Source organism: Temnothorax americanus, unplaced genomic scaffold, assembly GCF_048541705.1.
Source record: "Temnothorax americanus isolate GAGA-0224 unplaced genomic scaffold, ASM4854170v1 Scaffold133, whole genome shotgun sequence".
Lineage (NCBI taxonomy): Eukaryota > Metazoa > Arthropoda > Insecta > Hymenoptera > Formicidae > Temnothorax > Temnothorax americanus.
The window spans coordinates 258,430-284,280 of record NW_027509268.1 but is presented as its reverse complement, the minus strand read 5'-3'; the positions used below and the strand labels follow the sequence as shown (position 1 = coordinate 284,280).

The following is a 25,851-nucleotide window of genomic DNA, read 5'->3' as shown; positions in this document are numbered from 1 at the left end:
AAGACATCGGTTTTGAGATATAAATCGCTGTAGTCACCGAGCGTTCGAATGGAGAACCGCTGCCAGACGTTGACGGCGTGCGCGTAATCGCTCTCGGATACGGTGTCACCTGTCAATGAACTGTAAAACGAGTCGCGCGGTGGTAAGCACGAGTCCTCCAACTTTTCGACGCAGTCAATGTACTCGTACGGAAATACGCCTTTTCGTGTCAGCAAATCAAAATTTTCTGCGGATAATTTACAAAATTCGCGTTGTAATATTCGCAGTTTATCCTTGCTGAGATAAGATGCCAATTTGTCGAGACTAGCGGTGAGAAACTTGTATGAATCGATAAATCGCAATTTGACGCAATTTTTCTTATCTTTATCTTCGGTGCTTTGAACATTTTTCGTAAACGAAATGTATTTTTCTTTTGTGATTGGAAGTAAGTCTACACATCCTTCGTACGCTGTAGCTATTTCTGTGATAATAAAATGCGCGTCGTAGCCCGATAAATTGTGAAAAACTACGGGTATGCAATGTGAATCTTTGTAATTTAAGTTGCAATTTGAATGCGCGGGACCTCTGTATCGACCCGTCAGATGACAATGATCGCGTACTCGCACGTCGTCTGGCTCGAACGGTTTTTCGCACACGTGACAGTGCGTCGCGCTGTTAAATTTTTCCCACTCGTCTGCTCGTCTCGCGTAAAATCCACCATGGGTACATTAGTGGACAAAATAGTCTTTACGTCGTGAGCTAAACGTCTTAGCTCCTCGGCGAACCACGCGACGCAATCCTTATCGCGACGAAACCGATACATTGACAACGACTCGTCGTACGAGCAACGCACGTAGTACCCTATGCTAAATACGCGATGATATTGATACGTGTACCCCGACGTTTCCGGATCCGCTTCCATCTTCTCCAGGGTACATTCCAGGTCGGCGTATATGATAAATGGAACTCGTTCCTTCCTGTTATAATTTTTAAAGGCCAACCACTTGTCGTTATCGCTCGGTAACTTGATCGCGCAGTCGTTCATCTGCCGACAGTCGACGGTGTGGGCTTCCAATTTCTCGCTCGTGTAGAAGTAGTGCAAACATCTGTAAATAATAATAAAAATTTTTATACATCTTTCTCGTAAAAATTATTTTTATTTTTATTAGGATGTATACTCACCAATCGCAAAAGTATTTTTTGTTCCTATTCTTGTTCACTTGCGAGCTCACGAGGCGGGATAGGTTCTTGATCCACGCAAAATGTCCCACGTTGTCGTCATGCACGTACAGCAAATTTACATGTCTGTCCATCTTTCGGTCGGTGAGCCGTATTGGCTGGATTGCAAGTTCCTTGTTTTTCTCGATGCTGTACACGTTGATTGATATATCGTGGTGATTTTCAAACTTTTTAATTTGATTCAACGTTATTGGAAATTCAATGTCTTGGAGATTTAGCACCGACGTGTAATGAGGATACGATGAATCCCGTTCTGCATGTCTCTCGGCTGGATGCAGAGCAGCCGTCACTGACCATGCGAAACATGCATTGCCCCTTGATCGCACGTTTATCACCGCTCTCTTCATTTTAATTTCTCGCGGTATTTCCACAAAACACCCCGCGTGCAATGGACTATATTTATTTACGTTAACAGTCAAATTGTGTATACGCGACAACGCCCATCCGCTATCACGTTCCTGGAATTCCTCCAGCGATGCTAGAGTAGGCTCGATAACGCGCGACACGTACCATTTTTGCAGATCGGACGTACGAAATAGTTCACAGTTTCTCGTAGCGATACTTTTATTCGCGCGTTTGTCACCCGCAGCAAATTCACCATTAAACATTGTGTTAATCTTTACATTGTCATGTCGTTGCATGACGTTCCGCACACGATCGAGTACAATTTCTCTCGCATCTTCGAGAAATTGACGAGGTTCGATGTGTTTGGAATTTATTACCGCACCAGTCAGTATACGACTTTCAAAAGCCGTATCTATCTCGCGCCATCTGAGTCCTGTCTCACTCGCACTGTATCCTGCACCCACATGCACGAAACGTTGACGTACCGAGTCTTTCAGACCTTCGATTCGGGCAATACGAGCGATCAATGACTGTTTGAGACCGATCGATAATCGCGGTCGTTTAATTCGGCCTTGTTCTTCCAACGATTCGATAAATTCGTCACATCGTTGCTCCCACGCGGTAAATTCTTCCCGCGAATTTAATAGGGTGGATTGCTCCAACAACTCTTGCTCCATGTTATTACACGATCCTCTTTCTAACACAATTTGTTGTACTCACGACTTTCAATTCTCGACTACTGAGCGTACCCCCAGATTTGTCATTTTATATCTCACTAATGATGCATCGTTTGATTTTTAGCATATCTAATTTCACCGTGATCTCAGCATCCGTACATTTGCGCTAACCGAAAAATTGCAAGATTTGCAGTTTTGCACGTGTTCGATGAAATCATCGCGAGACGCGTTGCGACATGTTCTTGAAAAAAGGTACCATGTCATTGACTTATGATGAATTGATCCGTAGCATTGCAGCAGCCATACATCGGCGCTATTTGCAAAATTTGCAGTTTTGCACGTGAGTAGCTAGAGAATATATACTCCTGCCCCAGGGATCTCGGGTTGTGGTTAGCGGGGTCGGGGGGGGCTTCGCTGCCGCGGGGGGAGCGCCGTAAGCGGTGGGCGAGGGGGTCGAGGGACGGTGTAAAGGGTCACCGGAGGGGGGGCTATGCGGGGGAAGCGAAAACTGGGCGAGAAGGGGAGCGCGACGCGGGGGGAACACTTTACGTAAAGTTAGGTGTGGCAGGGCTGCCAACGGTGGTGATTTTCCGATGTACCTCGTTAGCGATTGGCTACTTACTTTTTCCCTATATCTTTTTTCCCCATTTTTACGGTGAAAATCGCGAGTCGTCCTCCCGCGAGGGGGAGCGTCGATCGCGCGCTTCTTCGTCCCAACGGGACGGACGCGGTTTTCCGATGTACAACGTTGGCGATTGGCTACGTACTTTTTTTCCACTTTTATCGCTGACGTATAAAAGTGGCGGTTTTTCCGATGTACGACGTTAGCGATTGGCTGCTTATTTTTTTTTTTGTTTTTCCGATGTATCGAGAGAGAGACCGAGAGAGACGATACCGCTCTCTTTGTTCACCCCCCCCCCCGAACCGTACGTTTCGCTAATAATATTTTTTTATCGCGCGTCCGAACTCGCGTTCAAGGTCGCAGTCGACGTCGCGTCCTCCTTTGGTTTTTTCTTTTCTAGAGCGACGCTGCGAGCGGTCGTCGTGTCCTCCCGCGAGGGGGAGCGTCGATCGCGCGCTTCTTCGTCCCGACGGGGGCCGGACGCGGTTTTCCAACGTATCGAGAAAGACCGAGAGAGAAAGAGAGAGAGACGATACCGCAATCTTCGTTCACCCGAACCGTACGTTTTGCTAATAATATTTTTTTATCGCGCGTCCGAAATCGTTCAAGGTCGCTGTCGGCGTCACATCCTCCTTTTGTTTTTCTTTTCTGGATCGACGCTGCGAGCGGTCGTCGTGTCCTCCCGCGAGGGGGAGCGTCGATCGCGCGCTTCTTCGTCCCGACGGGCCGGACGCGGTTTTCCGACGTATCGAGAGAGACCGAGAGAGAGAGAGAGAGAGAGAGAGAGAGAGAGAGAGAGAGAGAGAGAGAGAGAGAGAGAGAGACTATACCGCTCTCTTCGTTCACCCGAACCGTACGTTTTGCTAATAATATTTTTTTATCGCGCGTCCGAAATCGTTCAAGGTCGCTGTCGGCGTCACATCCTCCTTTTTGTTTTTTCTTTTCTCGAGCGACGCTGCGAGCGGTCGTCGTGTCCTCCCGCGAGGGGGGGCGTCGATCGCGCGCTTCTTCGTCCCGACGGGACGGACGCGGTTTTCCGACGTATTGAAAGAGACCGAGAGAGAGAGAGAGAGAAAGAGACGATACCGCTCTCTTCGTTCACCCGAACCGTACGTTTTGCTACTAATATTTTTTATCGCGCGTCCGAACTCGCGTTCAAGGTCGCTGTCGACGTCACATCTTCCTTTTGTTTTTCTCGAACGACGCGGCGAGCAATTGTCGTTTTTTTCCGGGGAAAGAGTTTATCTCTGGGTATGGAAAACCAACGTTGAGATAACGAACGCGTATATAAAATGAGTTTTGCTCGCGACGGCGCGGCATACGGTGACGCGGATTGACAAATGTATCGGAACGGGGAATAAAGTTGCTTTTTAATGCGGTACGAGCGACGAGTACGTAGAACTTTGCAAAAACCGGTGTTTAATTATAAAATTAGAAAAACCGATTGTAAAAATAAGCGAACCGCTCGTGAGGAATCGTTGCAGATCGGATTCGTGGAGAGTCGACGTAACGAGATATCTGATCCGTCGCGAAATCGGAATCGCCAATCGCCAATCGAACCGGAGGTTTTTTTCTATTGCCAAATATATTTGAAAAGAACAGAGGACGGTATTTATACGTCTAATTGATTTAGACCCGACAGCGGTGATAATGTAGCAATAGCAATGTGCGTACTCGCGAATGTACGATCACCGTTATTACTCGTCCCGAAGAATCAGATGGCGAATCGCGCTGTTACGAGCCCATGCCCGCGTTCTCGTCGGATTCGGACGAAGAATCGGCGAGACTCGAAACGTCGTTATCGTCAAACGCATGTGCGTTGGTGGTGGTGAAGGAGGACGCGCGATGGAATCTGGCGACTCATCATTTGCGGAGAGAGATCGGAGCGCGAACTGCGCGCGAGCGCGCGTGGATAGAGACGACGATGGTAAATTCCGCTAGGGCGCACGATTATACGCGTAAATTGCCGCTCAAATATCATCATTATTATCAGACGGTGTTCGGAGGAGAGAAGCTACGTAGGATTTACACCTGCGGGTCTCGTCGTCTTTTCGATCGAGTGAAATTCTGTGTTCCCGAGGGTGAAAGGCCCTTCTGGATAACATGCAGAAAGAGTGCGACGAATTGCTCGCCGCGGACGTCCGCGACGCGGACGGATATCGCGCGTGGAGACGACGATGCGACGAGTGTCTCCAGCTCCTGCGGGAGAGCTGTCGAGTCGGACGCTCCGGAGAGCGAGGCAACACCGGAGCCGTGATCGCTCTGGTGGCTCGAATAGCGCGACTGGAAGGTTCGAGGGAGGATCTGCGTCGGCGATTCGAACGCGCCGTGGGTGCCGGTTTGGACGGTGAGGGTGCAGGTAGCAGCAGCAGCAGCGTCAGCGAAGGATTTTCGTGGGTCGAGATCGATACGGCGTTCCGAAGTCGCGTGCTCACAGGCGTTGCGACGAACTCGACGTACATCGAACCCGCGCGATTTCTCGAGGATGCGAAGGGCACCGTGCTCGAAAAAGTGCAGGACAATTTGAACAAACACACGTGTTTGAAGGTAAATGTCATGTTCAATGGAGAATTCGTAGCGAACGATAAGATCGACCTGAAGAGTATCGTTACGCAGAACGAACAGCTTCTCCAAGCGTCCGATTTGAGCGAGTGGTACGATAGGCGCGTGCGCGACGCAATTCTAGCAGGGTTGGACGAATTTCAGGAACGCGACAGCGGATGGGCGTTGTCTAGAATACTGAACCTAACGGTGAACGTGAACAAGTGTAATCCCATGCGCGTGGGATGTTGGATGGAAATACCGCGAGGTATAAGATTTAAAAAGGCGGTCGTAAACTTGCGATCGGAGAAGGACACGTGTTTCGCACGTGCGGTGGTCGCGGCTCTGTATCCCGCCGAGCGGCACGCGGAACGATGCGGCTCGTATCCCGATTACGCGACGGTGCTGAATCTCGACGGGATAAACTTCCCCATAGATCTGAAACACATCGGAAAGTTCGAACGTCAGAATGACGTATCGATCAATGTGTTCACCATTCGGAAAAAGATTGGAAAGAAATATAAGTACGGACGGGGCGCCGACGACAACGCGATCGTGCCTCTGCGGTTAACCGACGATAAGAGGGATAGACACGTAAATCTCCTGTATCTGCGCGATACGTTGCGTGGCGTCATCAACGGGGGTTATTTCGCCTGGATAAAGAATCTATCGCGATTGGTGAATTCACAATTGACCGTGAGCCGCTGCGCGAAGCACGTTTGCGATTGGTAAGTAAAAAAACTGAGGAACAAGGGAACGGAGAGAGATGTTATTTAATATATGGCGTTACTTCGCAGATGCCTACACTATTTCTATACGCGCGAAAAGTTGGCCGCTCACAGCGTCGACTGCGGTCGAATGAACGACTGCGCCATCGTTCTTCCAAACGAGGACGATAAGTAGCTGTCTTTCGACAATCACGACAGGAAGGAGCGACTCCCCTTCGTGGTGTACGCGGATCTGGAGTGTCTTCTCGAACCATGGGAGAGGGAGAATGCCAAAGGGGGGGCGAGATACGCTTATCAGCGTCACGTACCGTTCAGCCTGGGTTACTATCTGTGCTGCACCTACGACGATACCGTATCCACGTACAGATATCGTCGCGGCGAGGATTGTGTTTCGTGGTTCGTTAACGAGCTTCGCGTTCTCGCGCGTCGCGCTAAGATTAAATTCTCCACTAATATATCTATGATAGAACTTACGGAGGACGAGAAACGCGAATTTCAGTGCGCGACGCATTGTCACGTGTGTCGAAAAGTGTTCCAACCGGAAGACAAATGCATGCGAGATCACTGTCATCTAACCGGACGTTACAGAGGTCCGGCGCATATTCGTTGCAATCTGAATTACAGAAACGTGTACGTGATTCCCGTGTTCTTCCACAATCTGTCGGGTTACGACGCGCATTTCATCATCGAGAAAATCGCGAACGATTTCGAGGGCGAGGTCGAGCTCCTGCCGCTTACGAAGGAAACCTACATATCGTTCTCGAAGACCGTTAAGGAGACGCAGACGGATGGGACATGGGATCGGTACGTTAAGCTACGATTTGTGGACTCGTACAAATTTTTAGCCGCGAGTATCGAAACCCTGGCGTCCTATCTGAGCAAGGACAAGCTGAGAATAACGCGCTCGGAGTACGCGGATTTGAGAACGGAGGATCTCGATCTGCTCACTCGCAAAGGAGTATTTCCGTATGAGTACGTCGACAGCCTGGACAAATTGCGGGAGACCGATCTTCCACCGCGAGAGGTCTTTTACAGCTCCTTGACCGACGAGACCGCGAGCGAGAGCGACTACGAGCACGCGACGAGGGTCTGGCAACGTTTTCGCGTGTGAGATCTCGGGGAGTACAGCGATCTCTGTCTCAAGACCGACGTGCTTCTTCTGGCGGATATCTTTGAAAATTTTCGGGACACGTGTATGGCGAGTAACGGGCTCGATCCCGCGTATTATTATACGTTGCCGGGGTACACGTGGGACGCAATGCTGAGATACACCGGCGTGCGTTTCGAGCTGCTCACCGACATCGACATGGTGCTGTTCGTGGAACGTGGAATACGCGGCGGCCTCAGTCAATGTTCGCTCAGGTACGCGCGAGCTAACAACAGGCACGTACCGACATACGATTCGTCCCAGCCCGATACGTATCTCATGTATTACGACGTGAACAATCTGTACGGCTGGGCTATGTGCGAATCGCTGCCGTACGCGAATTTCCAGTGGCTCGACGACCCTGAGAATTTTGACGTGACGACCGTGCCACCGAACGGCGATGTCGGTTACATTCTGGAGGTAGATCTCGAGTATCCTGGTGACCTGCACGACGCCCACGCGGACCTGCCGTTGTGCCCAACGCGCGATAAACCGCCCGGTAAGCGGCAGGAGAAACTGCTCGCCACGCTCTACGACAAATCGCGCTACGTGACGCACTATCGAAATCTGCAGCAATGTCTGCGACTGGGTTTGCGACTGACGCGAGTTCGTCGCGTTCTGCGATTTACCCAGTCACCTTGGCTTCGCGGCTACATCGAGCTGAACACAACGTTCAGGACTCGCGCGAGCAACGAGTTCGAACGAAATATGTACAAACTGATGAACAATGCCGTCTTCGGTAAGACGATGGAGAACGTGCGCGATCACGTGGACGTGCGTCTCGTGACGCGATGGGAGGGCAGGTACGGCGCGGAGGCGATGATCGCCAGACCGAACTTTCACAGCAGGAGCGTCTTCTCGGAGAATCTCGTCGCGATCGAGCTGCGAAGGCTCGAGGTGAAATTCAACAAGCCGGTCTACGTGGGAATGTGTATTCTCGAGATATCCAAGACGCGCCTCTACGAGTTTCACTACGACTACATGGCGCCGCTCTATCGCGACCGGTGTCGAATTCTTTACACCGATACCGACAGTCTGATCTATTCGCTGGAGTGCGAAGACGCGTACGAGCTTATGAGACGCGACTTAGACAGATTCGACATGAGCGATTACGCGGAGAATAACGCGCACGGTATGCCGCGCGTCAACAGGAAGGTGCCCGGTTTGATGAAGGACGAGAACAACGGCGCGATCATGATGGAGTTCATGGGCCTCAGAGCGAAGATGTACGCTTACAAGGTACTCGGATGCGACGACACCAAGAGAATAAAGGGCGTCAAGAGAAACGTAGTCGCTAAGAGGATCACGTTCGAAGATTACGTGGCGTGCCTGCGAAACGCGCGCGAGCTGAAAACGCACCAGTCGTGTATACGCTCGTGCCTGCACGACGTTTTCACCGTGTCGGAGCAGAAACTTGCTCTCAGTCCGCACGACGACAAGCGATGCGTGAGGTTGGACAGCGTGGAAACGCTTCCCTGGGGACATTACGGAATACCGTTGTAAAAAAAATAAAACAATATCATACGTTTTCTAAAAATTGTATTATCGTAAGATCAATACGTAGAAAAAATACCGATAAATATGTATACTTTTTCGACGTTTCTGATACATCGAGTCAATCGGAAACGGACGAAGTCAGTGAAGTTACAATTGCATCTCAACCGGCAAGTGGATCTATGAAAAAAAAATGGAAAGCCGATTATAGATTAGTTGTTAGTGTAATTTTTTTTATATCTGATTTATGATCGGTTTATAAGTTAGATTTACTGCCTGAGTGAATGTCAGTAATCACGTCATTCTTCATTCTGTAACTTATGTTGAATATTGTAGATATTTCACAATTGTTTTTTTTTAATCATATTACTCGTATAACATATTTGTATTTTTTTTCGTATAACATATTTGTATTTTTTTTTCGTATAACATATTTGTATTTTTTTTCGTATAACATATTTGTATTTTTTTCGTATAACATATTTGTATTTTTTTTCGTATAACATATTTGTATTTTTTTCGTATAACATATTTGTATTTTTTCTCTACGTAAAAAAAAAACAACGAACGATGTCGTTCCTCTTCACACGCGCCTATTCCACAATTTCCACAGTGTACATTACGAGCTACCGAGTGCGTAAAAATGGTCGGTCGCGAGAACGCGATAAACATTGCGTACCGCCGAATGCGTAAGAATGGTCGGTCGCGGTACCTCTTAATTGAACAAACAGAGAAACGGCGAACGATTGACGAGAGAGCGAGACGGGGAAGGAGCGATAACGCGGAGACGCTTCAGCGCGAATGACCCGACGAGCCGCTGCGGCGCGAGTGAGCGATAACGGGAGGTGCGGTTACGAGCGATAACGCGAGTTGTTCTAATAATGTTTTTTTCTTTTTTTTCTATTTTTTTCTTACGTATTGTATAAATAACACTTTTATAAATAATGAAATTTTTTTTATGCAGCATACGGATATTATAACATAAATTTGTACGACTACATGCAACATAAATTATTTTACTGTAAACACCCACTTTTTATAATTACTAGACACTACAGACGCGCGCGCTATTTAGCTTTAACGTTATGCTATTACTATTACACTACAGACGCGCGCGCTATTTTTTAGCTTTAACGTTATGCTATTACTATTACACTACAGACGCGCGCGCTATTTAGCTTTAACGTTATGCTATTACTATTACACTATTAACCCACCTTGATACACACACACACACACACACACACACACACAACTGACAAAATATACAATGACAGCTGCAAATGAAGTAAGCGCAGCAAGAGAACCAATCGGCATCGCGGAAAAAGTGACAACAATACCTACGACAACAATACCTACGACATGCCCTTTTTAGAAGAGGAGTTACTATATAATTACCTATCTCTGATCCGCTGATATTTCGCGTGGCACTTCGATCCTTGCGTGACGCGACCAAAATTCAGAATTAAACGATTTTATATTTATAATAATGATGAGAGATCGCATTAATAATAATATTAACCTCGCGACACGACGCGAGCTGTCACATCATGACACACACGACGCATGACAGTCCCTCACGGGATGAGGCAAACTCGCGGCGCGGCAATCAATCGAGATAGCCAATCGGCATCGCGGAAAAGAGGCTTCAATTTTACGATACAAACGAAATTCACTCAGGTAACACGTCTTTTTTTTTAAAGTGGATGTAAACATATCTTTCTAACTTCACTTTTCAAAAATTATGGCGTATTCCAAACTCGTTGAATTGTGAGTGCCGGCTGGCTGTGATATGAGCATCATTACATCAGCATAATACAACCACTTTGTGAGCAACGCGAGCACGCTTTCCTCCTTGCAGTCGAGAATACAATTTCCAGAACGTCTCTCATGTTACATCCTTTCGCGTTTCCGCACGGTGTAAACGGAGAGAGCGATGCGTAAAACGGCAATCGAAATCGTCAAAAATGGCTGTGATATGAAATTCAGAGAAGCAACACGCCAAAATATATTTGGCAATAGAAAAACCTCCAATTCGATTGGCGATCAGCGATTCCAATTTTCGCGACGGATCAGATATCTCGTTACGTCGACTCTCCACAAATCCGATCTGCAACAATTCCTCACGAGCGGCCCGTATGCCGCGCCGTCGCGAGCAAAACTCATTTTATACGCGTTCGTTATCTCAACGTTGTCTTTTCCCGGAAAAAACGACGACCGCTCGCCGCGTCGTTCGAGAAAAACAAAAGGAGGATGTGACGACAGCGACCTTGAACGAGTTCGGACGCGCGATAAAAAATATTATTTGCGAAACGTACGGTTCGAGTGAACGAAGAGAGCGGTATTGTTTCTCTCAGTCTCTCTCGATACAACGAGGCTGGTCGGAAAAACCGCGTCCGGCCCGTTGAGACGAAGAAGCGCGCGATCGACGCTCCCCCTCGCGGGAGGACGACTCGCAATTCTCACCGTTTTGGGGAAAAAGTCGTCCTCCCGCGAGGGGGAGCGTCGATCGCGCGCTTGTGGGGGTCGAAGGAATTATCCAACTTCATACTTCACACAACGTTAATATATTTTAAATAATAATACAATCTTCAGTTACTGCGTACAGCCAGGACGTAAGTCAGAACGATCAGAGAGACAAGAGAGAGCTAACTCAAGCGTTCCTAAACGCTTCGGCACCATGACCATGCGCAGCGCGCGGCTGAGGATGTAAAACCGATTGGTCAGAACTTTCGGCCAATAGCGTGGCTAGCGTTGCCACACTACCCTCCCCCTAGTGACTGAGCGGGTAGAGTGAAGGTGACGATCTTCTTCTTGGCCTTAGGTCCTTGATAGGCTCTAGGTGCACTTGGACCAGGTGTTGCTGCATCCTGGAGGTTTCCCTGTGCGTCCTGAGGCTGATCGAGTGTCGCTGGGGTTTGCAAAGCGTCATTCTCGAAATGGGCCGGTTTAATTCTGTCTATAGACACAGTAGTGGGCTGCCCCTTGACTGAGACCTTGAAAACCTTGTCATCACGCTCCAGGACCTGATAAGGGCCCTCGTAAGGAGCTTGAAGCGGTCTCCTGTTACTGTCGACTCTAATGAATACGTGGCTGCACGTGGCTAAATCCTTAAACAGAAAAGCTTTCTTTTCATGATGATGAGTTGTGGGTTTTGGACGAACCGTTTGTAAATGTTCTCGTAGATGATGTACGAAACAGGCGGGGTCTGTAGGAACATCTAAGTCCAAAAAGAATTCGCCGGGGAGTGTAAGGTTTTCTCCATAAAGCATTTCTGCAGCTGAAGCGTTGATATCCTCTTTGATGCTGGTCCGTAAACCCAGTAAAACGGTTGGCAATAGTTTGGTCCATTGTTTGCCATTATGGCACATTAAAGCTGCTTTCAGGGAACGGTGCCAGCGTTCGATGATTCCATTAGAAGCGGGGTGGTACGCCGTGGTACGGGACCTGAAACAGCCTAAAAGCTTGGTAAAGGAATCAAACATTGCAGATTCAAATTGGCTGCCTCTGTCGGAGGTGATGGTTTGAGGTGCTCCGTATCGTGCAATCCAAGTGGACCAAAAAGCGCTGACGACTTCGTCCGTTGAAATGGTTTTTAAGGGAACAGCCTCTGGCCATCTGGAGTAGCGGTCAATCATCGTGAGACAGTAGTTGTATCCTTCTGAAGTTGCAAGTGGTCCGATGATGTCGACATGAACATGTCTGAAGCGTGCTGAGGGCACGGGGATATGTTGGACCTCAGAGTGTACATGTCTGGAGATCTTACTGCGTTGACACGCTAAACAGGTACGGGCCCAATCGGTGACATCTTTGGCCATGCTGGGCCATACGAAACGTTTTTGTATGTGCTTCTTAGTGGCGCGTCCGCTTGGATGTGAACAATTGTGCACCACGTCGAATATGCGGCGTCTGAGCGATTTGGGGATGTACGGACGGATTTCAGATGTTGAAACGTCACAGTAGATAACATCTTCCGAGTCGTCGACTCTTAGTCTTTTTAGTTTCAACGCGGAGTCGGATCTGAGGAGAGTCTGTAATTCTTCGTCTTCCTCTTGAGCGTTGGCGATCTCCTGCGTACTAGTTATTGTAGGTAGATCCACGGAATTGAGGCGGGACAGAGCGTCTGCGACGTTGTTGTTTGCTCCTTTGATGTAGAGGATGGTCGTAGTAAATTGACCGATAAGATCGAGCTGTCTCCATTGGCGCGGAGAGGCTTTTGCGGATCGTTGCTGGAAAGCAAAAGTGAGTGGTTTATGATCCGTTTTCAGAATTAAGTTACGTCCTTCAATCCATGGTCTGAAATATTTGATTGCCTGGTAAGCTGCGGTAAGCTCCCTGTCGTAGACGCTGTATTTCTTCTGTGGTTCAGAGAACTTGCGTGAAAAGAATCCGAGGGGTTCCCAGATTCCGTCTCTCTTCTGTTCTAATGTTGCGCCCATTGCGACGTCTGACGCGTCGGTGGTGAGGGCGAGGTCGGCTCCTTCGCGCGGATGTGCGAGTAGAGTGGCATCAGCTAAGAGTTGCTTGCATTTATTAAATGCTTCTACCGATTCAGGCGTCCATGGCACAGGACGTTTATCCTTGCGTTTGGCGCCGCGAATGAATTCATGTAACGGAGCTTGTAGGTGAGCTGCGCCCTTACAGAATCGTCGGTAAAAGTTCAGGATGCCTAAGAACCGACGAAGTTCAGATATTGTTTGCGGCTGGGTATAGTTTTGGATAGCTTCTACACGTTCAGGTAGTGGGCGGGATCCTTTTTCATCAATGAGGTATCCCAAAAAGGTGACGGAGGATTTACCGAACTGGCACTTGGCGGGATTGATTGTAACGCCATACTGTCGCAATCTCTCAAAGAGAATGCGGAGGTGTTTGCGGTGCTCTTCGTGATTTTTCGAGGCGATGAGAATGTCGTCGAGGTACGCGAAACAAAAGTCTAGTCCGCGTAAGACATGATCTATAAACCGTTGAAAAGTCTGTCCGGCGTTCTTGAGACCAAAAGTCATTACCAAAAATTCGAACAACCCGAAAGGGGTTATGATCGCGGTTTTAGGTTGGTCTTCTGGCGCTATGGGAATCTGGTAATATGCGCGCATCAAATCCACCGTAGAGAAGACTGTACAACCATGCAAACGGTGCGAAAAGTCAGCAATATGTGCGATCGGGTACCTGTCGACCTTGGTAACGCGGTTCAAGCCGCGGTAGTCGCCGCATGCTCTCATGTCGCCAGACTTTTTGGGTACGAGGTGGAGCGGTGCTGCCCACGGGTTGCTGGAACGTTTGCAAATTCCTGCTGTAAGCATATCCTCGAACTCTGCCTTGGCAATCCGGTATTTTTCAGGTGAGAGTCTGCGCATAGGCTCCGCTACCGGTGGTCCCTCGGTGATGATGTGGTGTCTTACGTCGGTTTCCGCGACCTTAACGGTTTTGTTTGGCGTGGCGATTTCCTGAAACTCTCGTAACAGATCGTTATAAGGATTGTCACCATGGACTATACATACGCTTGTAGCTTTGCTACGGGTAAGTTGACAAGGGCGTTGCAACCCTGTCAGACCATCGACGATGCGCTTCCTTCTGAGATCAACCAATAAACCATAATGTTTGAGAAAGTCGGCCCCAATGATGGGTTGCTTTACATCAGCGACGAGGAACACCTATTCGAAATCTCGGCGTAACCCTAGAGACAGGTGCATTTTCCGTCTTCTGTATGTGGAGATGGTTGTGCCGTTTGCTGCGAAAAGCTGGAGTTTTGATGGTGTCTGTCCGCGTGTTCTTCAAGATCGGGGTAGTACTGAAAGGTCAGCTCCCGTATCGATAAGAAACCTGGCGCCGGTTTCCTTGTCCTGGACGATCAGGCGGTTCTCGTTGTAAGGACCATCACGCACCGCCTCTTGAGATGGCCTGCTCAGTTTTCCGCTTTGTCGGCGGCTTTAATGGCGAGTGGTTTGACCCATGCGCACGGTTGCGTGCAGTTTCTAGCATTCTTTCCGAATCTAGCGTGGTAGAAACAGTATTTAGATGGCTGCGACTTGTCTCCGGTACGGCTACGAGATTTGCTGCGCCCGCGTCGCTTAGAACGGGCTTGGCGCCCTTCGTCCTTGTCTGCGACGAGACGCTGTATCTGTCGAGTGAGTTCACTGATCGACGACATCAACGTAGGATCTGTGCCGGGCGTCGCAGTATCGACGGCTGCGACGGTGGGAACGGTCCTCTCCATGGCCTTGTCGGCCAACTCGGCCATCTTATCGAGAGCCACTCCCTCGACTACTGAAAGTAATTCTTGCACTCGGGAAGGCATGCGCTGCAACCAAAGTGTTTGCAATAATTGTTCGTCGACGGAATTATTTGTAAGCCGTCGCATCTCGCGTAGGAGGTGAGTCGGCTTCCGATCGCCTAACTCTACGTCTGTGAGCAGCTTCCTCCAACGTTTCTCGTCCGAGTAAGTGAGCCGGGAAATTAGCGTCTCCTTGATCTTCTGATATTTATCCGAGGCCGGCGGCGATTCGATTACATCCGCGATTTCGAGCATGGACTCTTTGTCTAGGTTATCAACGACTACGCAGAATTTGAGGTCGTCGGATCTGACGCTATGCGCGCGAAACTTGGCTTCGAGTTGCGTGAACCAGGTTTTTGCGTGGTCGCGCCAAAACGTACACGTCTTTATCGCGCGAACAGCGAAAGTCTGCGCCTGCGCATCGCTCATCTCGTTCGTACCGTAACGCGCGAGCGGAAAAACTGCCCCGGTCCCCGTCTCGGCGGAGATGCCCGGTCGAGTATCGTGTGCAACCTGCTCGTTACCTTGACCGGTAGGCGGAATCAAAGGTGTCTGTTGATCTCCGATGCCGTCGTTCTCGCCATCAGCGGTCCTCCGGGGCGTACGGTCAAGCGGCATGCTGAAGATCTTCCTTGAGAAGGCTTCCGATGCTTCTGGCTATGCGGAACTCTTGTGCTCGTAGAATCCTCGAGGATCACGTCGGGGTCACCAATACGTGTGGGGGTCGAAGAAATTATCCAACTTCGTACTTCACACAACGTTAATATATTTTAAATAATAATACAATCTTCAGTTACTGCGTACAGCCAGGACGTAAGTCAGAACGATCAGAGAGACAAGAGAGAGCTAACTCAAGCGTTCCTAAACGCTTCGGCACCATGACCATGCGCAGCGCGCGGCTGAGGATGTAAAACCGATTGGTCAGAACTTTCGGCCAATAGCGTGGCTAGCGTTGCCACACGCTTCTTCGTCTCAACGGGCCGGACGCGGTTTTTCCGACCAGCCTCGTTGTATCGAGAAAGACTGAGAGAGACGATACCGCTCTCTTCGTTCACCCGAACCGTACGTTTCGCGAATAATATTTTTTATCGCGCGTCCGAACTCGTTCAAGGTCGCTGTCATCACATCCTCCTTTTGTTTTTCTCGAACGACGCGGCGAGCGGTCGTCGATTGCCGTTTTACGCATCGCTCTCTCCGTTTACACCGTGCGGAAACGCGAAAGGATGTAACATGAGAGACGTTCTGGAAATTGTATTCTCGACTGCAAGGAGGAAAGCGTGCTCGCGTTGCTCACAAAGTGGTTGTAATATGCTGATGTAATGATGCTCATATCACAGCCAGCTTTGATGAGCGTTGCGGCACTCACAATTCAACGAGTTTGGAATACGCCATAATTTTTGAAAAGTGAAGTTAGAAAGATATGTTTACATCCACTTTAAAAAAAAAGACGTGTTACCTGAGTGAATTTCGTTTGTATCGTAAAATTGAAGCCTCTTTTCCGCGATGCCGATTGGCTATCTCGATTGATTGCCGCGCCGCGAGCTTGCCTCATCCCGTGAGGGACTGTCATGCGTCGTGTGTGTCATGATGTGACAGCTCGCGTCGTGTCGCGAGGTTAATATTATTATTAATGCGATCTCTCATCATTATTATAAATATAAAATCGTTTAATTCTGAATTTTGGTCGCGTCACGCAAGGATCGAAGTGCCACGCGAAATATCAGCGGATCAGAGATAGGTAATTATATAGTAACTCCTCTTCTAAAAAGGGCATGTCGTAGGTATTGTTGTCGTAGGTATTGTTGTCACTTTTTCCGCGATGCCGATTGGTTCTCTTGCTGCGCTTACTTCATTTGCAGCTGTCATTGTATATTTTGTCAGTTGTGTGTGTGTGTGTGTGTGTGTGTATCAAGGTGGGTTAATAGTGTAATAGTAATAGCATAACGTTAAAGCTAAATAGCGCGCGCGTCTGTAGTGTAATAGTAATAGCATAACGTTAAAGCTAAAAAATAGCGCGCGCGTCTGTAGTGTAATAGTAATAGCATAACATTAAAGCTAAATAGCGCGCGCGTCTGTAGTGTCTAGTAATTATAAAAAGTGGGTGTTTACAGTAAAATAATTTATGTTGCATGTAGTCGTATAAATTTATGTTATAATATCCGTATGCTGCATAAAAAAAATTTCATTATTTATAAAAGTGTTATTTATACAATACGTAAGAAAAAAAATAGAAAAAAAAGAAAAAAACATTATTAGAACAACTCGCGTTATCGCTCGTAACCGTACCTCCCGTTATCGCTCACTCGCGCCGCAGCGGCTCGTCGGGTCATTCGCGCTGAAGCGTCTCCGCGTTATCGCTCCTTCCCCGTCTCGCTCTCTCGTCAATCGTTCGCCGTTTCTCTGTTTGTTCAATTAAGAGGTACCGCGACCGACCATTCTTATGCATTCGGCGGTACGCAATGTTTATCGCGTTCTCGCGACCGACCATTTTTACGCACTCGGTAGCTCGTAATGTACACTGTGGAAATTGTGGAATAGGCGCGTGTGAAGAGGAACGACATCGTTCGTTGTTTTTTTTTTCACGTAGAGAAAAAATACAAATATGTTATACGAAAAAAAATACAAATATGTTATACGAAAAAAAAATACAAATATGTTATACGAAAAAAAATACAAATATGTTATACGAAAAAAAATACAAATATGTTATACGAGTAATATGTTATACGAAAAAAATACAAATATGTTATACGAGTAATATGATAAAAAAAAACAATTGTGAAATATCTACAATATTCAACACAAGTTACAGAATGAAGAATGACGTGATTACTGACATTCACTCAGGCAGTAAATCTGACTTATAAACCGATCATAAATCAGATATAAAAAAAATTACACTAACAACTAATCTATAATCGGCTTTCCATTTTTTTTTCATAGATCCACTTGCCGGTTGAGATGCAATTGTAACTTCACTGACTTCGTCCGTTTCCGATTGACTCGATGTATCAGAAACGTCGAAAAAGTATACATATTTATCGGTATTTTTTCTACGTATTGATCTTACGATAATACAATTTTTAGAAAACGTATGATATTGTTTTATTTTTTTTACAACGGATTCCGTAATGTCCCCAGGGAAGCGTTTCCACGCTGTCCAACCTCACGCATCGCTTGTCGTCGTGCGGACTGAGAGCAAGTTTCTGCTCCGACACGGTGAAAACGTCGTGCAGGCACGAGCGTATACACGACTGGTGCGTTTTCAGCTCGCGCGCGTTTCGCAGGCACGCCACGTAATCTTCGAACGTGATCCTCTTAGCGACTACGTTTCTCTTGACGCCCTTTATTCTCTTGGTGTCGTCGCATCCGAGTACCTTGTAAGCGTACATCTTCGCTCTGAGGCCCTGACTCCATCATGATCGCGCCGTTNNTCTCGTCCTTCATCAAACCGGGCACCTTCCTGTTGACGCGCGGCATACCGTGCGCGTTATTCTCCGCGTAATCGCTCATGTCGAATCTGTTTAAGTCGCGTCTCATAAGCTCGTACGCGTCTTCGCACTCCAGCGAATAGATCAGACTGTCGGTACCGGTGTAAAGAATTCGACACCGGTCGCGATAGAGCGCGCCATGTAGTCGTAGTGAAACTCGTAGAGGCGCGTCTTGGATATCTCGAGAATACACATTCCCACGTAGACCCGGCTTGTTGAATTTCACCTCGAGCCTTCGCAGCTCGATCGCGACGAGATTCTCCGAGAAGACGCTCCTGCTGTGAAAGTTCGGTCTGGCGATCATCGCCTCCGCGCCGTACCTGCCCTCCCATCGCGTCACGAGACGCACGTCCACGTGATCGCGCACGTTCTCCATCGTCTTACCAAAGACGGCATTGTTCATCAGTTTGTACATATTTCGTTCGAACTCGTTGCTCGCGCGAGTCCTGAACGTTGTGTTCAGCTCGATGTAGCCGCAAAGCCAAGGTGACTGGGTAAATCGCAGAACGCGACGAACTCGCGTCAGTCGCAAACCCAGTCGCAGACATTGCTGCAGATTTCGATAGTGCGTCACCTAGCGCGATTTGTCGTAGAGCGTAGCGAGCAGTTTCTCCTGCCGCTTACCGGGCGGTTTATCGCGCGTTGGGCACAACGGCAGGGTCCGCGTGGGCGTCGTGCAGGTCACCAGGATACTCGAGATCTACCTCCAGAATGTAACCGACATCGCCGTTCGGTGGCACGGTCGTCACGTCAAAATTCTCAGGGTCGTCGAGCCACTGGAAATTCGCGTACGGCAGCGATTCGCACATAGCCCAGCCGTATAGATTGTTCACGTCGTAATACATGAGATACGTATCGGGCTGGGACGAATCGTATGTCGGTACGTGCCTGTTGTTAGCTCGCGCGTACCTGAGCGAACATTGACTGAGGCCGCCGCGTATTCCACGTTCCACGAACAGCACCATGTCGATGTCGGTGAGCAGCTCGAAACGCACGCCGGTGTATCTCAGCATTGCGTCCCACGTGTACCCCGGCAACGTATAATAATACGCGGGATCGAGCCCGTTACTCGCCATACACGTGTCCCGAAAATTTTCAAAGATATCCGCCAGAAGAAGCACGTCGGTCTTGAGACAGAGATCAGCTGTACTCCCCGAGATCTCACACCGAAAACGTTTGCCAGACCCTCGTCGCGTGCTCGTAGTCGCTCTCGCTCGCTGTCTCGTCCGGTCAAGGAGTCTGTAAAAGACCTCTCGCGGTGGAAGATCGGTCTCCCGCAACTTGTCCAGGCTGTCGACTGGTACTCATACGGAAATCGTCCGTGCATGAGCCAGATCGAGATCTCCGTTCTAAATCCGCGTATCGAGCGCGTTATTCTCAACTTGTCCTGTGCTAGATAGGACGCCAGGGTTCGATACGCGCGGCTAAAAATTTGTACGAGTCCACGAATCGTCTTACTACCGATCCCATGTCCCATCCGTTGCGTCTCATTAAAGGTCTTCGATGACGAGTGTAGGTTTCCTTCGTAACGCAGAGCTCGCCTCGCCCGGATGGCGATCAGGGATGAGGGTAAGACTAAGGGTGTTGATAGTCGGGGTTTGTAGGTTTCCTTCGTAAGCGGCGGAGCTCGACCTCGCCTCGAATCGTTTCGCGATTTTTTCTCGATGTATAAATGCGCGTCGTAACCCGACATATTTTGGAAGACACGGGATCACGTACACGTTTCTAGTACTTCAGATTGCAACGAATAATGCGGCCGGACCTCTGTAACGTCCGGTTAGATGACGTGGATCTCGCATGCATTTGTCTTCCGGGTTGGAACACTTTTCGACACACTGACAATGCGTCGCGCACTGAAATTCGCGTTTCTCGTCCTCCGTAAGTTCTATCATAGATATATTTAGTGAGAATTTATCTTAGCGCGACGCGCGAGAACGCGAAGCTCGTTAACGAACCACGAACACAATCCTCGCCGCGACGATATCTGTACGTGGATACGGTAATCGTCGTAGGTGGCAGCACAGATAGTAACCCAGGCTGAACGGTACGTGACGCTGATAAGCGTAGTCTCGCCCCCCCCTTTGGCATTCTCCTCCCTCTCCCATGGTTTCGAGAAGACACTCCAGATCCGCGTACACCACGAAGGGGAGTCGCTCCTTCCTGTCGTGATTGTCGAAAGACAGCTACTTATCGGTCCTCGTTTGGAGAACGATGGCGCAGTCGTTTCATTCGACCGGCAGTCGACGCTGTGAGCGGGCAACTTTTCGCAGGCGTATAGAAATATTGTAGTAGCTGCGAAGTAACGCATATATTAAACTAGCGGTTACCGGGCTTCGGCCCCGGATGACTATGTAGTAAAACCGGCACTGAATCTCTCTCTCTCTCCTCACCTCTCTCCTCTCCTCCTCTCTCCTACCTCTCCATCTCTCTCTCTCGTCCTCTCTCTCTCTCGCTTTTCTCTTTTCTCTCTTTCTTCTCTCTCTCCGCCCCCTTCTCTCCTTGTTTTTTTCTCTCTCTCTTCTCATTTCTCTCTCTTTTTCCCTTCTTCCTCCCTCTCCCTTATTCCTTTACTCCCTCTCCCCCCTCTCCCTCCCCTCTCTCTCTCCCTCTCCCCTTTTTTTCTTTCCCCCTTTTTTTTTATACAATTTTTTTGAGTTTTTTGGGGCATTTAAAAACCCTTTTTTCCAAAAAGTTTGGGTTTTAAAAAAAAATTTTCCCCTTTTTTTGCATTTTTCCCGGGGGAAAAATTTTTAATATATTTATTAAAAAAAATTTTTTTTAAAAAAATTTTTTTTTTTTTTAAAACCCCTTTTTTTTTTTCCCCTCAATCCCCCTTTTCTTTAGTTTTCTTTCCTTTTCCCGTATTTTTTTTTTTCCTATATTTTTTTTTACTTTCCCCCCAAACTGAAATATCTGAGTGAAATTTTTTAAATTATCTATACAGAATTTTAGAATCCGATTAACTTGAAACTTGGTGTTTTTTTTTTAAAAATATATGTTGGGTTTTAAAAATTCGATTTCCCCAAATTTTTGACCCAAAAAATATACTCAAAAAATTACCAAGTTTAATTTTTAAAGGGGTTCTCACATTTTTAAAAAGAAAAGTTAAAAATTCACTCATTTTTAAAAAGTTTTGTTAGTGGGGGGAAACCCAAAAGGGAAAAATTTCGGGGCCCCAAAATTATAGGTCGATGTCAAAAATTAAAAAGGGAAATATACGACGATGCCCCGCGTAGTGTCTATGTCTTTTGTCTGGTTATGGATAAAAATTCCCGGGTTTCCCCCATATTAATTTAAAACTGAAAAATCATTCACTTAAAATTTTGACTGTCGCAGAAAATTTTAAATTTTTGTAAAAATTTTTTTGGGGGCCCCCTTTTTACTTTTAAAAAATTTTTTTCGGGGAAAAACTTTTTCCGGATCCCTTTTTCCAAAAAAAAGGGGGCAAAAATTTTTGTTTAAGCCTCCCGGGAAATTTACCCCCACTTCATTAAAATTTTTTTTTTTGGGGCGATTGGGGAAAATTTAAAATTTTCCCCGAAAAATTTGAAAAATTTTTTTTGATACCGGGTTTCCCAAAAAAAAACGGTAAAAAAAAAATTTTTTAAAATTTTTTTTTAAAAATTTTTTCCGGGAAAAATTTTCCCCCCCTTTCAAAACAATTTTTTGAATTGGGGAAATTTAAAAATTTTTTAAAAAATTAAAAAAAAATTAAAAAAACCCGGGGTTTTTTCCGAAAATCAAAAAAACCCCTTTTTCCTTATGGGGGGCTCCCCCTAAATTTCAACCACCCCCTACTTCATATACAATTCTTTCAATTCATCAATTTTTTTCCCAAAAAAATTTGGGGAAAAAATTTTCCCTACCGGTTTTTCCCAAAAATGGGGAAAAAAAAATTTAAAATTTTTTAAAGAAAACCCCCCCAAAATTCAAAACCTGTTTAAAAAAAATTTGTTGAGTTTTTAAAAATTTTAATTTTTCGAAAAATAGGAAAAAATTTTTAAAAAAAATTTTCCCCCAAAAAAAAATAAAAAAAAACTTTACACAAGGGGGCCCCCCCCGGGGAAAAATTTTAAAACCCCCTTTTTTTTATACTTTTGGAAAAAAATTGGGTTTTGGGGTTTTTTGGGGTGGGCTTTTTAAAAATCAGCCCCGTCATCCCCAAAACAATCGTGAAAAAAACAATTTTACCTTTTTTTTCACCCCCCCTTGGGGGGGGTTTCAAAAACCCCCTTTTTTAGGGGTCTTCTTTTTAGAAAAATCCACCCCCCAAAATTTTCCCCAAATCTTGGGGTTTTGGGGGTTTTGGGCCGGGGGGTTTTATTTTTTCCCCGTCATTCAGTCAGCAATCTCCTTTCCAGCCCCCTTTTCCCGTCATTTAGTCAGTCAGGAATCTTCCTTTTTAAAATTAGATAACACCCTTTTTTCCCCTTTTTCCCCTTTTTTTCCCCATTTTTTTTTACTTCCCCAAACGAAAAGTTTTCGCGCGGGGGGCTAAAAGGGCAATTGTAAATTTCCCAAACCCAAACGCGTAGATTCTTTTATCCCCCAAAAAAAAACCCCCCTTTTATGACCCCCCCGCAACGTATCGCGCAATACGGAGATTTTACGTTCTTTTTCCCGGGCTTATCGGTGGGTTTAAAACCCCCCGGCACGATCCTTTGGGGGGGTCGGCGCCCCGTCCGTATTTATTTTTTTTTCCAATTTTTTCCCCCCAATGGTGAACCCCTTTTACAAAAAGTCATTCGATTTTTGAATTTTCCCCCGGGGTGTGTTTCAGATCTTGGGGGGGAAATTTATCCCGCCGAGTTTTAGCACCGTCGCGTAAGGGGAAAAGACCCCCATCGTTCCGCTGCCCTGGGCCCCGGAAAACCCGACCGGGGGAACCCCCGCACTTGCAAAAAAACTTTTTCCCGCACCGCTCATACAGGCTTGCCTCGCAGTGTTCCGTTGACGTTTTATCTTCCAAGCTATATATATCACACGGTATCTCCTCCGCATCTAAGAAGACATCCTCGGTCTCCTCCAGATCTACAAAAACATCATCGACCTCTAGCGGTGCACCATCCGCTTGTCGGTCCTCCTCGCTGAGGAGTTCTTGACTCTCGAGGCGCTGCTCTTTCCACCTTTTATAACACGTCTCACTCCTCTTATCCCTTATTTGTTTCAGGGTTTTCTCCGGCATAAGCAAGGCCATAGCCTTTGCTATATTCATCTCATCCTTGAGCTCTACCTCAAGTTCAAGCATTCTGCTTACATCTTCGGCAGAGAAAACTCTACCTCTCCTTGGCTCTATCACCCTCGGAGCAGCTTGCTCCGATCTCACTCGGTTTCTTGCCATTGGGTGTACAAGCCTCTGATGCTGTGACAGGCCTCGTTGTGTAATGAAGTTCCTGTCACAGTCCGGGCAGACGAACCGTCCCTGCTCTACGGTTCGCCGCCCATCATCTGCCCTGGCTACTGGGCATTTTGGAAGGTGGCATGCTGCCGCTCGATACGACGCGTATGACTTGCCACATCGTTCGCATTTGTACCTGATGCTCAGGTAAGGGTGCATTTCCTCAATATGCCGGGCCTCATCTCTGACAGTGAGAGCCATATACTCGCCCGCACCAGCTGCGGCGCAATTTTTGCATCCCCTTCGACTGAAAGGGAGCGATAGTTCACAGACCTGTATTTCTCGCCTTGGTTGTTTTCGAATAGCCCCCTGGCCGTGTTCCAGGGGAATGGGGCCGTGTTCCCCGTCGTCCGAGGTTTCGTCTTGATTTTTGCCAGCGTTTACCAGTAAGCCGACAGGGGTTGCTAGCCCACAGCCAGCTGTGTTGCCCTGACGGGAATGAAACCCGCTGGCACCGGTATCCCGGCCGAGAGCCCAGGGTATGCTCTCGTTATTGCCCTGACGGGAATGAAACCCGCTGGCACAAGTCGAGACTGGCCGAGAGCCCAGGGTATGCTCCCGTTATTGCCTTGACGGGAATGAAACTCGCTGGCACCAGTCAAGACTGGCCGAGAGCCCAGGCCTGCGTTCTGAAACCTTACTCGAGTTAACTCTAGTTAACTCAAGGCATTCAGAAACGCCGAGTTGACCCATTTGTGGCGTTCAGAAACACGCTTGAGTCAACTCTCGAGTTAACTATTTCTACTCACGTCAAGGAGGTAGGTAGAAATTACTCGACATGCGCACATAACGCATATTCTCGAAACACGCCTTTTTCAGGTTAAGTTATTTACAATAACCGGCGAACAAAAAAATATACGTTTTGTTCAACGAATTTCGTACTTTCGTGCAATTAATAGCTCGAAATTGCTCGAAAATTCAGAAAAATGTCTGAAAACAGACAAAAAATCGTATTTGTAACAGATGGAAAAGGAAATAAAATTTTCAACAAGGACGGGTTAGTCCTCGTTCAAAATACGGCAGGTAAGTTGACATAGAAACTGATAGAGGTTAACAGAATTACTTTTATATCGATGGCTTGTAATAGAAAAAAGACATTTTAAGTCTGTATGAGCATAGATGACTATATAGGCGATTAACTTTAGACTATCGATATTATATAAAATTCAATTATTAATTAACCGTACTTTAATAATTGTAATGGTAAATTGTTTGCAACTGTGACTTAAAAAAGTATCAGTGGATTTATATGGTGAATTTCTTATACTTTGAAATTTTTTCCGCACTGTACACTCACTATAGAGAGCCTCTAATGATTAAAGGCTCTGTACTTCATTATTCTAACATGCACCTGACAATTTTTATTTTATTTTCTTTTCTATTTAATTTCAGACCAAACTGTCATGTACGTAAAGCTACTTGAGGGATTGATAAACAAACCATGTAAGCAGCCTTTGAAAGATCAAAATTCAACATTCCTTCTCCATCAAACACTCAAGTTCCAAGCAGCCAGGTGCAATCCACCGTGCAATGGCAGGGGCATCATCACATTGAAGCAGTTGCAACATCGAGACGAGACGATTGTGACTCGGGGCCCTCAAAGGATGCTAACAAAGAAGACGCTACCAATGATAAAGCGAATTGGGCTCCCAGTGCCATTACAGCTTTAATGGCTGAGTACAAAGATTACGCCACAAGCTTCCAGATAAATACTAAAGGGCATACCGAGATATGGAAAAAGATTTCATCTAATTTGCACATGAGCGGCTACTTGTATACGCATAAGCAGTGCGAGAACAAGTTTAAAAATTTAAAAAAACGATACCACGCCAAAATCGACAATATGAAATCTAAGCAAACTGGAGCTACGATTCGTCTACTTTGATATATTTCATGAAATATTTGGGCAGAAGCCAAAT

The 25,851-nt window shown here is 47.0% G+C and overlaps 3 protein-coding genes across 3 annotated transcripts; 1 reads left to right on the top strand and 2 right to left on the bottom strand.

Annotated features, from left to right (window-relative positions):
- Positions 1 to 1,157: 1,157 nt before the first annotated feature.
- Positions 1,158 to 2,277, bottom strand: LOC143894260 (uncharacterized). Its single transcript, XM_077400404.1, has one exon. The coding sequence runs from the start codon at positions 2,238 to 2,240 to the stop codon at positions 1,158 to 1,160; it is 1,083 nt and encodes a 360-aa protein (XP_077256530.1). The 5' UTR covers positions 2,241 to 2,277.
- A 5,112-nt stretch (positions 2,278 to 7,389) lies between these two features.
- Positions 7,390 to 8,781, top strand: LOC143894259 (uncharacterized). The gene has a single exon (XM_077400403.1). The coding sequence runs from the start codon at positions 7,390 to 7,392 to the stop codon at positions 8,779 to 8,781; it is 1,392 nt and encodes a 463-aa protein (XP_077256529.1).
- Positions 8,782 to 14,674: 5,893 nt separating this feature from the next.
- On the bottom strand, positions 14,675 to 15,661 carry LOC143894258 (uncharacterized). Its single transcript, XM_077400402.1, has one exon. The coding sequence runs from the start codon at positions 15,659 to 15,661 to the stop codon at positions 14,675 to 14,677; it is 987 nt and encodes a 328-aa protein (XP_077256528.1).
- Positions 15,662 to 25,851: the final 10,190 nt, after the last annotated feature.